The sequence below is a fragment of the Anolis sagrei genome, chromosome 3 (assembly GCF_037176765.1).
Source record: "Anolis sagrei isolate rAnoSag1 chromosome 3, rAnoSag1.mat, whole genome shotgun sequence".
NCBI lineage: Eukaryota > Metazoa > Chordata > Lepidosauria > Squamata > Dactyloidae > Anolis > Anolis sagrei.
The window spans coordinates 83,073,940-83,086,150 of NC_090023.1; the positions used below are offsets into that span (position 1 = coordinate 83,073,940).

General features: G+C 36.8%; 2 protein-coding genes across 8 annotated transcripts in view; one reads left to right on the top strand and one right to left on the bottom strand.

Moving 5' to 3' along the window:
- The window catches only part of TAB3 (TGF-beta activated kinase 1 (MAP3K7) binding protein 3), a 40,653-nt gene extending 32,017 nt beyond the window's left edge, over positions 1–8,636 (top strand). For all 3 annotated transcript variants that reach the window (XM_060770134.2, XM_060770133.2, XM_067466765.1), the window contains one exon: positions 2,738–8,636. In XM_060770134.2, the coding sequence (XP_060626117.2) occupies positions 2,738–2,886 (149 nt within the window). In that variant the 3' untranslated portion in view covers positions 2,887–8,636. The remainder of the gene's footprint in view (positions 1–2,737) is intronic.
- The window catches only part of LOC132771751 (repetitive organellar protein-like), a 41,734-nt gene continuing 35,629 nt past the window's right edge, over positions 6,107–12,211 (bottom strand). For 4 of the 5 annotated variants that reach the window (XM_060770137.2, XM_060770135.2, XM_060770136.2 and 1 more), the window contains 2 exons: positions 10,526–10,762; positions 6,107–8,635 (listed from right to left, as the gene is read on the bottom strand). In XM_060770137.2, the coding sequence (XP_060626120.2) occupies positions 8,578–8,635; positions 10,526–10,762 (295 nt within the window). In that variant the 3' untranslated portion in view covers positions 6,107–8,577. The remainder of the gene's footprint in view (positions 8,636–10,525; positions 10,763–12,211) is intronic. The other variant, XM_060770138.2, reaches the window with a different exon arrangement.

The window sequence follows — 12,211 nt, forward strand, 5'->3', positions numbered from 1 at the left end:
ATTTCCTATTTCAGATGTTTCTGGATTTTGAAATACTTGCATATATTTAATGAGAAGAGGTATTTTGGAGAGGGGATACAAGTCTAAACACAAAATGAAGTGATCTTTCATATACACTTAGCATGAAGATAATTGTATATGCAATATTTTTAATAACTTTGTGCATGAAACAAAGTTTAGGTACACTGAACTATCAGGCAACAAAGGTGTCACTATTGTACCCATCCATGTGGACAGTTTTGGATTTTGGCATTCTAGTTAAGGATTCTCAACCTGTTTTATGTTTACTTGTTGTATGAACTGTTGAAAAGCAACAGTTATACAATTTTGCATTTGAGATTGTATCAATTTCACTGTCGTGCTTTTCTGGTTAGGATACTTTTGTGTTTACAGTTTGTGTGAAGCCTAAGGACTGCCCCCAACATCTACCATTACTTTCTAATTATATATAAATCATTCTGGTCCTTTTCGTCTTGTAGGATTCAAAGCATGAGCATGAATAATGGAGCCCTTAAAATGCTTTGGGGCTGCAGTTTCCATGCAGCTTCTTAACGAGCATAGCAATTGTGAGAGTTGTTGAGAATTGCATTGCAACATCAACCTGAGGGTCCCATGATTTTTACTCTTTCATCTCTTCCAATCAGGGTTTTTTCATCAAGTCATACATTTTCCAATCCATACTGACCTTATTTTAAGGATATTTGCATTTTTGGCAGCTTCAACCCTTACTTTGGGTAGTGTTAGTGTCCATCACCCCTATGCAAGTGGAAAAACCACAATTAAAAATGTAGTTTTTTTAACCAGAGGGAACACTACTTTAGGGATGTCTATATCTTCCAGTACAACTCTGTGATTAAGGATCAACTGGATGGCCCCCATTCCGTATTGGCAGTCAATGGGCCCTTCCAGACAGGCCCTATAATCCAGGATCTGATCCTAGGTTTTCTGCTTTAAACTGGAAGTCCGCACTGCCAGATAACCTAGGATAAAGAGAAAACCTGGGATCCGATCCTGGGATATAGGCCTTGTTTGTAAGGTCTCTATGCAGCAGCAGCTCTTCTGCTAGCAGGGAATTAAGGGGCTGAAAGCATCAGAGAAGGAATTAATTGGCAGCGTGAGAGCCCAGGTGGCAAGTGCTAATTAATCTGTGATCAAGCCAAGAGTGAGTTAATCTTGCTTGCTATCTTGCTCTGCTTTCATTATGATTGAGCAGGTCAATCCTTGATAGGATGGTACTCTAATTCATATTAGACAAACTGTAGTTGTGGGGGGAGGGGGAATAGCACAACTTGAGAATAAATCTGAAATGTAATTGCCCTAAGCCAGTCCCCTAGTTATTTTCAGATGAATGGAGGGTGTGTCTTAGTTAAGTCCTTTTTGTGCTGTGTGGGAGAAATACTATAGTTAAGTAGGTTGGTGTTTCTCTGCCAAGCACTTCATGTATTAGTAGTGTGATTTTGACAATGCTATATGCCTGTTTAAATGCTGATGTTTTATGATTGATCCTTATATAGGAGATACATCAATCCGCATTGCCCTAAGCATGTGTTTTTCCAGTATTCTAAAAAGTGTTAACAGATGGGAGAAACTACTGTAAATAACATGTAAGGAAATGAAAACTCTAAGAGAAGTGTCATTAAAGTCAGTGTTTGATGAAATTGAATTTCATGGAATTGTAGAGTTGGAAGGAACCACTGGTTATCCAGTCCAACCTCCTTCTATACAGGAATACAAAATCCAAGTACTGCTGGTTAGATGGCCATCCACCCACTATTTGGTTTGCTAAATTTTCTGGAAAACATGGATTGCCTGAGACAGAAAGAGTCCAAGATGCATTTAGTGGTAAACACATTTTGGGTTTTTAGAGAGAGGTTTATTGTGTGACACTGTTATTATCATCACCATGTACTTATTTATATAATATAATACTATATGCATTGTGCATTACAAGAAATAGACCAGTTTAAAAAAAAACCCCAATTACCTGCTCTCAATCATACAATCTAATTAAGACCTATCACAAAAGAAAAAGGGGATGGCAGTATGGGAGCAAATTAAATCCAGCAGATAAGGCCTTTTTTTTCCTTCCTTAATGACTGGGGCAGCAGCAGTTGGATTAGAGGGGAGGGCCTTTCATCTGTTTCTGGCCAAGTCATGATGAATTCTGTTGGAATCACCTAAGTGTCAGCAGTTAATCCTGTAGATGCTTATTATTTTAGATTAAAGTTGTTTCTGAATTCTTTTTGAAAGTACCATAGCGAGATTTTTTTTAGATATACTAAAAGGTGATGGCAGCTGAAATAGTCTTTATTGTGTTTGACAGCTAAGAGTTTCTGTGTTTAAACAGATTCCACATAGATAATTTAAAGTAGATGCTTGATACCCAAATTCTGGGAAGTGTCAGATAATTATTTAGATGAAGCTGGCACAAAATTGCAAGAAATTGTACATTCTAGTCCTTGATGTTGTCCTTATACCTCAGTAGACATGAATTCTATCACAGATTGTAGTCCCATACCAGTCTTATTGATGAGATATGATTGGCTGTCAGCCTAAAATGGTGGAACTCAAAGCTATACCTCAGTAATTTACAAATCTTGATTGTCATTTACAAAAAAGGGATGTGAACAAAAGAGCATTGATTACAGAACTCTGAAGCATCAGCATTATATTATATTGTTTTATGACTATTGTGTATTCAAAATTATGAAGTTTAAAAGAAAATCATTTTCTGTAGACCACCAGAGCAGTTCCAAGCAAGCTCCGCGAACACAGCCAAGAGATGAAGACTTTGAAGGAGCTCCATGGAACTGTGACAGCTGTACGTTTTTGAACCATCCAGCACTGAATCGTTGCGAGCAGTGCGAGATGCCACGGTATGCCTGAACCCGTACTGCTTTGGATTAAATCCCATCTGCTTTGGATTGAAAATGGGCTCTGGAGCATACAGCCATAGAAGGAGATGTGGGGTACCTTTCAGTCCATCTATCAGGCATTTGCAAGCCAATCCTTTTCAAATTACAAGGGAGCTATCCCCCCTTCCATTCATGCTGCACTAAAGATTAGTTCGGGGGGAAAATACTCTTATCCTACTGTGGTTAGCAAGACTGAAAGGACATCCTATATCCAAAACAGATCTGCTCTGTGAAGAATGTATACAGGAAAGCAGGTGATTGCTGCTGTTCTAGCCCTTATAATTACATTTGCTGGTAGTAGCTGTTATATATATTTTTTATAAGCATTGAACCTTGTGGTGTGAAGTGTTACAGATATCCAGACAAACTGTGAAGAACCAGAGCTGTTAATCTGGTCACAGCAAGCTGGGAAACAAAAGCGCCCTGTGCTTCCAGATTGTAAACTACTGAAGGGGGGGGGGGTATCAAAGAGCAAAAAAGGGGGGTATCCAAAAATGCTGCTTTTTCAGGGTAATTTAAGTCTAAATAATTGCTGTTTTGAAATTGTGAATCATGGTGAGGAGGGAGAAGTACTGTATGAGCCTTATTTATCTAGTACAATCAGAGGTGATTTTACAATCCCTTTTGCTTGTACAGCGCTCACCAAGACTTGTTAACACTGGTAACTAAGTAATTATACCATATAACAGAGGTATGCATGCTTTTATTAGGCCTTTGTGTTTTAAAGCTAAAAGTAAAGTATGCTTTTATAAACAACGTTCCCTTAAAACTGTGCTTGGTGACAGTAGAGCGAACATATGCCAAATGCAGAACTATTCCAAATTCTCTTTGGAAAACTTGAGCTCATCCATCATTATGTATGAGAAGTGTTTGCACCCTGTTCCTTAGGCCTTTCAGCTTCCAATTATGTGAAGAATCCATGATGTTTACAGCACAGATGGTACTTTGTGCCCCCATTCTGATTTAGCTGAAATATTTGCTTATCAACAAAGGTTTATTTGCACATTGTTAATAAACCGGCCTGCATTAACTGGTATGAATGGCAGATCTTGAAATGCATTTTTTATTTCAAATTTGGTCAATGGATGGACGCCAAAAACACACAAAATGTGATTACATACATACATTTATGCATCTGGTTATGATAAAGATGATGTTGAGTTTATTTGAGTGCTTCAGGTTGCTGAAATAAAGTTCTAATTTTGTAAAGTCTTGTAGGTTTTGAAATTGAGAGTCATTTTAAAATAAAACCATGCAAGAGCAGTCACAGTTGTTTTCTCCCCTCTAATAATGGTATGTTTAATTTCTTACACATTTAAATCATACTGCTGCAAAACCTTGTAACATTTGCAAGAAGGAATGTTTCACATCTTGCCCATGTAGATGTTTTTGTCATCAGTTGGTATGCACAAGTGATAGATGTTTGTTGTTCAAAGTGGAATTTATTGGGTGTGATGCTGACATACAAGTTTAAATCTTTCTGAAGCAATACAGCATCAAGGAGAACAATGATATGAAAGTAATTGGTATTGAGATTGTCTTTAATTCTACATCATTACAAATGTGACTTTTGAATGTCCAAGGAAAGTTTTGAGAATTCTGCTGCCCCTCCTTCCGAGTTAAAATATCAGGTTATATTTTCCCTTTATAATATGGGAAAACAAAGCAATGAAGTATTTCATTGTTTTGTTTCTCACGATTCAGTTACTTAATATTTTGTTTGCAGTAGCTCAGTGGCAATTGTTATGTTTTCATATTGATGCATTTGCCCCTTTTCAGCAGGTTCTGTTTGGCACTTCTTTCTGCTGCCATTGCAAATAAATCATAGTAATTAACTAAAGAGTAGAAGTGTGTTTGAAAGGTATGCACCATTTTTTCACATTAACATGGCTGAGGAATTTTGGTTGGGGAGGGGATATTTACAAGTATTGCATGCAACCTATCAAGTGTGGCGGCATTTCATCTTATTTGTGTGTGCTTTCTGGAGTCTGGCAGCATAATCCGAATTCCTGTAAGGCCTTTGGTCTATGCACGTAGCACTGGACATAGATGCCTGCCCGTTTTCATACTGTGAGGGAGGACTACTCATCACATGAGAATTGCTCCACTATGTGTCCACAATGTCCACTGATTCATAGAGGACAACAGGACAGACAAAAAAGTATTCAAGTACTGACTGCTGGATCTGTAAAGTCATTCTTATGGAGACCCATTTCCCTTTTACTCACAGTTTAGTTGGCAGAGTAGAAGACAAAATCACACACTTTGTGGTGGGAAAAACAGTAGGTAGTAGTCATGTTGTTTGAAAGGAAAAAGAAATGTCAGTTACTGATATTTGTTATTTGTGCAAAAACTGTTGTATATGTTTACTTGTAAATATCCTTTCATGCTGTAATATTGATGATAGCAGTGGAGTTAATTTTATTCGTATGAGTTGTGTATGAATATTAGATATCAACTTACACTTGGAAGCCACGTGGGAATAGATGGTCCCAGCCAAAGTGGGTTTAGGGTATGCCAGAGTAAACATTCATTGCATATAAAGTTCCATTCATACATTAACTCCTTATATCGCTTGACAATAGAAAATGCACTGCGATGTATTCAACTTTGGAATGTGCACATCTTAGTGGTGGGATTTTGAGGCCATCATGATTTTTAAAAATGCACTACTTTGTAATAATTGCTGACCTTTTCCCTGCCCATTGTACTTGAGTGACCTGTTTCGATGCTCTCGAAAACAATTGTGTTTATAAATGCCTATTTTATATTTAACCACTGTTAAGATGCTCCCCTTTCCCATATAAAATACAAAGTCCCCCCTAAGGTCTAGTAAATAGAATAGCTTGTGGAAGATTGGAATATAGAAAACCAAAATAAAATCTAGTTCTTGCATAAACGATTGAACCTCCAAGCTAGCTTGTTTGTGTAGGGAGGGGATAAGAAGTAAGAGGAATTGTTTGTGAAATAGATCAAATGGAGAAGTGTGCTTGTGTGTCTGTGGTATGTATGTATTTTTCCTTATGGAAATGTATGACACAAGTATAATTTTTAAAGAGCTGGTCTCAGTCACACAACAAGGTTGTTTTCTCTCAATTTCTGTATGTTCCAGTTATGTGCTCTTCTTTCATCACCCTCATCTGTTCATTTATAAACTTATTTACAATGAAATTATGGGATAAAATCAAACATGAAAAGATTAAATAAGTTTATTAATGGGATTGTTTCCTTGAGTTTGCAGGCTTTTAACTCAAGAAAAAAGTTAGCATAGCTTGAAATGTGGAATCAGTTTACAATCTAGTTTGTTGCAGCCAGATGGGCTCTCATTTCCTCTGTTATCTGCTAAGATGCAATGAATTACAGAGATGACAATGTACACAGAAATAAATGCACATTATAGTCAACACTGTCTCTGTGTGCTATATGTTTTCCAAATAATACTTCAGGTTTGCTCTGTATATGAAGTAAAGGTTCTCATCATTTTTGCGTTAATTATTGGGCAATAGTAATAATAATGCAATATTCTTAGTATTCTCAAAAGCTTGGACAATTTTTTTTTAAAAAACTCTTCTTTAAATGATAAAGCAAATATGTCTAATCATGTGTTTCTTCTCTGTTTAATTTTTTTATTAGGCAACAAAACCATGATCTTTCTAAATCCTGTAAAAAGGGTGTTTCTTACTATTTAGATTTGTGTATGCTGTGAATGGAAACTATTACTGCAAGATGAAATGTGTAAAAGCATTACGAGGCTATGCATGCATGGTACATCCAAATTACATATACTAAGAGCTGCAGTTGCCTAAAAAAATCAATAAAGCTAAGAAAATAATGTTCTGCATTTGTTTTCATATGTAGTAAGGAATTTTCTTAAAAGGTTTTTTTTTTTTTCATATATTGACATCTAGTTCTTCTTTTTAAAAGTGAATGTTTCTCCCTAACATACTACTGTATTGTTTGTTCTTGTTGGGATTTTGTTTTTGTGTGTGTGTATGCGTGAACATAGATAAAATCAAACACAGATCCTTTTTGGTGGCCAATTCATTAAATTTCACTTTGCAAGGAGAAATACTTTGCTCCTTCTATGTCTGTTGTGAATTGTTGCTAGTCTGTCAAAAGTTTAAGTTTAATGATCTAAAGGTTTTGGATATTGCTGTTAAGTGAAAAAGTTTTGAATTTTGGTGTTAAATATTATAAAAAAGACTATTTTAGCCCCACCCAGAAATATTTCATACTGATTCACACCTAGTTCTGTTTCAGTGCCAATGTGGCACTTACACATTCTGAGTTGCTCTAGCAAGGATGAATTTGCATGACTAGGAGCACCTAATCTGCATAACCTATAGAAGTTTTCTACGTTTTATTTATGAAATCCATCTGAACAATATGGGTCTGCAGATACAAGACTGCTGTCGTAGCATGGTTAAAATAACCATATTGGTTCTGCCCTCCTTCAGATGTGAATTCCTTTCACCTTTACTCATTACTTCCTCAAAAACAGGAATTGAAACCTAGGCTAAGCAGATATTGTATTAAAATATTTTACCAAACTTCACTAATTTTGAGATGCTTTCATCACGGCAAATGCATTATGAAGTTCTCTTTCTGTTTATATCACCAGCAAGTCAAGAGTTTGTAGGAGAACCAGTCAGATCAGCATCTTTGCTTAGAACTGGAGCTTATCCTAGCACTTTTACAGCTATTGCCATGTGATGGGTGATTTTATATAATGCTGGCAGTTGGAAAAGCAAATTATTAATTATTTTGTTTAGTTCTATTGCTTGTAATCTATTTTTCTTTGACATTCAAAAGTTTGGTAGTTATGCTTTTCTTTCTTTTTGGAAGCATACATTCTTAGTTACATACGACATTACTCTCCATGTGTGAGCTTCAGCAACTCCCCTTAATTCAGCTTTTTTACTTTGAAAGCAGGATGAACCCAGTGCTTTTTCCTACACAATTTATTACCCTTTGTGAGAGAGCCTACTGTCCTCAAAGATTAGCACATCCTTACACTTGTATCTGATTAAATTAGGAGGGAAATATTTCTGTAGTCACTGCTACTTTTTTGCATCAGGTCACAATAATGAAATCATTGCATCTATTCCTGAGTCCCCTAGGGGAGATAGGGGAGAATATAAATAAAGTCTTCTTATTATTATTACCATCCTGTTCATGCATTTGACTCTTGATATGAATTTACGACCATAACAATGAGCTTACATGGCATAATTCATATAGGTCAAGTTGTGGACAGCTTGTTGGACAGCAGCTTATCTGGCATAGCCAAAAACGAGGAACACTGGAAGCTTGGAAGTCCAACATCTCGAAAGCCATACACTTGCCCACCCTGACATAGAGGAGAAATGGATTGAATTCATTCATTTGGGAATTGGGTTTATCCATCCTTATAATGTATTTCAAGTTTTTCCCTGTTCGCATAGACAACAGTAATAGTTATATTTTACAAAAACTATAACATCCAAGAAAATGCTTACATAGAGCCTTCCGAAAATGGTAAAAACACATTGACTTCTGATTGTTGGACAAAGTTCAAGACACTGGGTTTTTCATTTTCAGGAGAAGTACAACGTGACTGGTGTTTTAAAATCCAAATATTCCTTCATCAAAATGTGGAGAATTCACATTTCCTCTTGACTTATTATTCCCAGGCAATGATAACTTTGTTGAAGTTAACAAATACCCCTTTGTTAGGTTCACTGGAAAACAAATGTTAGATGTCATTGAATACTGCATAAATGAATTAGTTACTTAATAATAATAATAAAAAACTCTATTTATACCCTGCCACCATCTCCCCCAACGGGGACTCGGAACGGCTTACATGGGGCCAGGCCCAAACAACAAATTACAGTACAAAAATACAAATTACAGTAAAATAAACAACATAACAAAGTATAAAACATCAAAGCATATAAACAATATAAGCAAAACATAGAAACCAAACAATGACAGAGAGCGGGCCGCATGTACATAAAATGATTAAAAGCTCAGGGTGAGATAAAGGGGCAGAACTGTTTGTAAGGGAGAACTCAGAGAGAGACAGAGAAATAAACCTTCGTACAAGGGGGCGGGGAGGAATCCTGGGACAAGAACTTTGAGAGAGCAATAGCATAAAATGATGTGACTACTCTCCAAAAGCGCAACGGCAGAACCAGGTCTTGAGACTCTTTTTAAAGGTTTCTAAAGTAGGGGCTTTCCTAATCTCTCCGGGCAATGAGTTCCAGAGTCGGGGGAGCCACAGAGGAAAAGGCTCTCTCCCTTGCACCCACAAAGGAGAGAGCTGGCAAGGGCGAAAGGAGGGCCTCCCCCGAGGATCAAAGAGTTTGGGCTGGTTCATGGAGAGAGATACGGTCACGAAGGTAGGCAGGTCCCAAACCGTTTAGAGCTTTATAGGTAAGAACCTGTACCTTGAATTGGGACCGGAAAATGAATGGTAGCCAATGGAGCTCCTTAAACAGGGAGGTTGACCGCGCCCTGTAAGACGCCCCTGTTATTAATCTGGCTGCTGACCGTTGGACTTAACATAGAGGTTGGTGTAAAGTTACTGGAAATATAACACTTGTACCTTAGATGCATATAAGCGGCACTAGGTTACATGAATCAAAACATGCAGGCTCAATAATGTTTTCTATCTGGACTCTAAAAGGGCATAGTCTGGCAAAAGCTTTTCTTTAGTATATGTCAATGTCACCTTACACCTTGACAGCAAAATGTTCAGGGTGAGATAATATCATTTGTGTAGTAATTATAATTGGCTAGCCAGGTAAAGTCTTTATTCAGTGTCTACATGGGACTGAAAACATAGTTTGAGTCTGGAAATATCCTAGCATGCATCTAACCTTCCACCTACTTGGTCATTGTTAAGGCCAATCTCAGTAGACTTCACAACCTTGCATTCCTCCATTCCAAGCATTCATTAGGGATAGGTACATTCTGGGAAAATAATGTTTTTTCAATGTGTGACAACAGAGCAGTAATACTTTGTCCCCTTGAATAGAGAAGATTGATAGGGAATATGAAATCTAAGCCTGAGATGGTGTAAAACATGATTCCCACGTTCTTCTATCTTGCCTCTTGTGATTCTCGTGGTTCTGGTAATGGATAATGCAAGGCATTTTCACCTAAATTAGGATAAGTGTTTAAAGTCATGTAACATACTTTAGGATCAAATTATTAGGCTTTCATCAACAAAATATGAATGTAAGTTTTAATTCACTGTTGCTTTTAATATACTCTTTCATGTCTAAAGAGTGTAGGCCACTAACTGATCCTTCAGTAATGTTTCCAGTTACCGACTTCATACTCCTGATGCTCTTCAATATTTTTATCTGAAACAGTAGTGCTAAGTAAGTATTGATAGTGTTGCATTTTTCCATACTTTTATACAATTCATTTTGTGTGTCATTACCACCCATTGGTGGTATAGATCACGAAGGATTTCATGTATTGTGGTATAGCTAAAACAATCGATATGATGTTGAAATGGATTGCAAGATTGATTTTATTTCCCCTCTTGGATGGAAGAATAAGAACCTTCACAAGAGCTGAATGGAGAAATATATGCCAAACATAAAGTCAAAAATTACCAAAGAAAGTAGCGCGTTCCTTGAAAAACTCCATCATGCCTCCCTACTTGATCATCTTCCAGTTCTATGCCAAGATAGTTCTCTTCTCTTCCAAACAATGGTCCCAAATATTTGACAGTTCCTTTGCTGATTTTCCCTGCTGTCCCTGAAAATTTTACTAAGTTTCCAACTTTCAAGTCTGCAATACTTCTGGGTGCAAATGGTCGTCTTGATAGTACGGATGTATCCATATGAACCCTTAGATAAAACAGTCATAGAAAATCAACACCTTTTTTAAAAAGACAGCAGAGAAAAACTATTCACAACTATCATGATTATGAAAGAATCTTCCATGTTTTGTTTTGTTTTTTGTTTTCAAAGATGTGATTAAAGAAACCAGTATGTGGATCTCATAATGTTGCTGAGCAAAAGGTTAGGTGGCTGCCATGTCAGTGAAATCATGGTTTATCCTTTCTCTTTCCTAACCTATTTCTTTAATACTTAAATCCTATTATGTGAAACTTATGTTAATCATGGAGACATAACTGCAACCAATGTACTTCCTTGCCCAGAGCTAATAGTAGCTCCTGAGGAATTTAGAAACACTATCAAGAAGGGGGATGACAGCAAGTTTATAATGGATTCAAAAGTAATCAGTTGCTATTATGTAATTAATTTGTTGTCACTCAATTTAAAAAGTTTTTAAAACTATTTCATAGAATCTTAAGAACTGAAAGAAACTGGGCCAACTCCCAGCCTTACAACTACATCACTCTTTAATTTTACCCATCCAGTCTCTTCAGGGGAAGAAATAATGATAGATAGAAAGAAACAAGTGGTCTTGAATTTCTTTGGGTTCTAATTCCAAATTTAGGTAAACTTAGTCCACTTGACAGAGTACTAGAAATTGTAATATTTGTGAAACTTGTATGTTTAAAGGATTTGCACCTGACAATTCAGCTCTATGTTGTCTTCAGCATTATAGAAGAGGTTATACAGCTGATATAGACTGCAAAGTCAGAAATGTATCATAACATTCACTCCAATGTTCAAATCCCCTGAAGCTCCCTGGGTGGCCAAAAACATTTCTTAGCTTGCTAATATGTTTAGTCTGTGGATACAACATTTGACCATTTTATATGAAATATGCAGACATTAGAATAAGAACAGACATTTTCTGTTGGCTTGGAGCTATACTTCACATTCATTTTGGGAGTGAACCAGAGAGACTGGAAGGATTATCTCCTTTTTGCTGATTGGTTCTTCGGAGAGGCAATTGTAGATAACTGAGCCATGGTCTCTGTGTTTTGAAATTCAGAACTGCATGGCAGTGAATTAGCAGAATGTCTGTCCATTCTAATTGAATCTCTGCCATCTCAAGTTTAGACCCTACACCGGTTTTATTAATGTATCTCTGTAATGTACTGCAACCCATTTGATTGCACCCTTGCCCTCTTTAGGCAACAATCGGTAGCTCCAATATATAAGAGCTATGAATAGATGTAACACATGATGGGAGAAACTTATTTTTGATGTTTCAGAGCAGTGGTTCTCAGTTGTTTTTGACTTCAACTCCACAAAATCTCAACCAGCTTACAAGCTGTTCGGAATTGTGGGAGCTGAAGTCCAAAACATCTGGAGGACCAAAGGTTGGGAACCACTGTTTCAGAGTTTGGACCTGAACCAATCAATTCAAATTGAAACAGA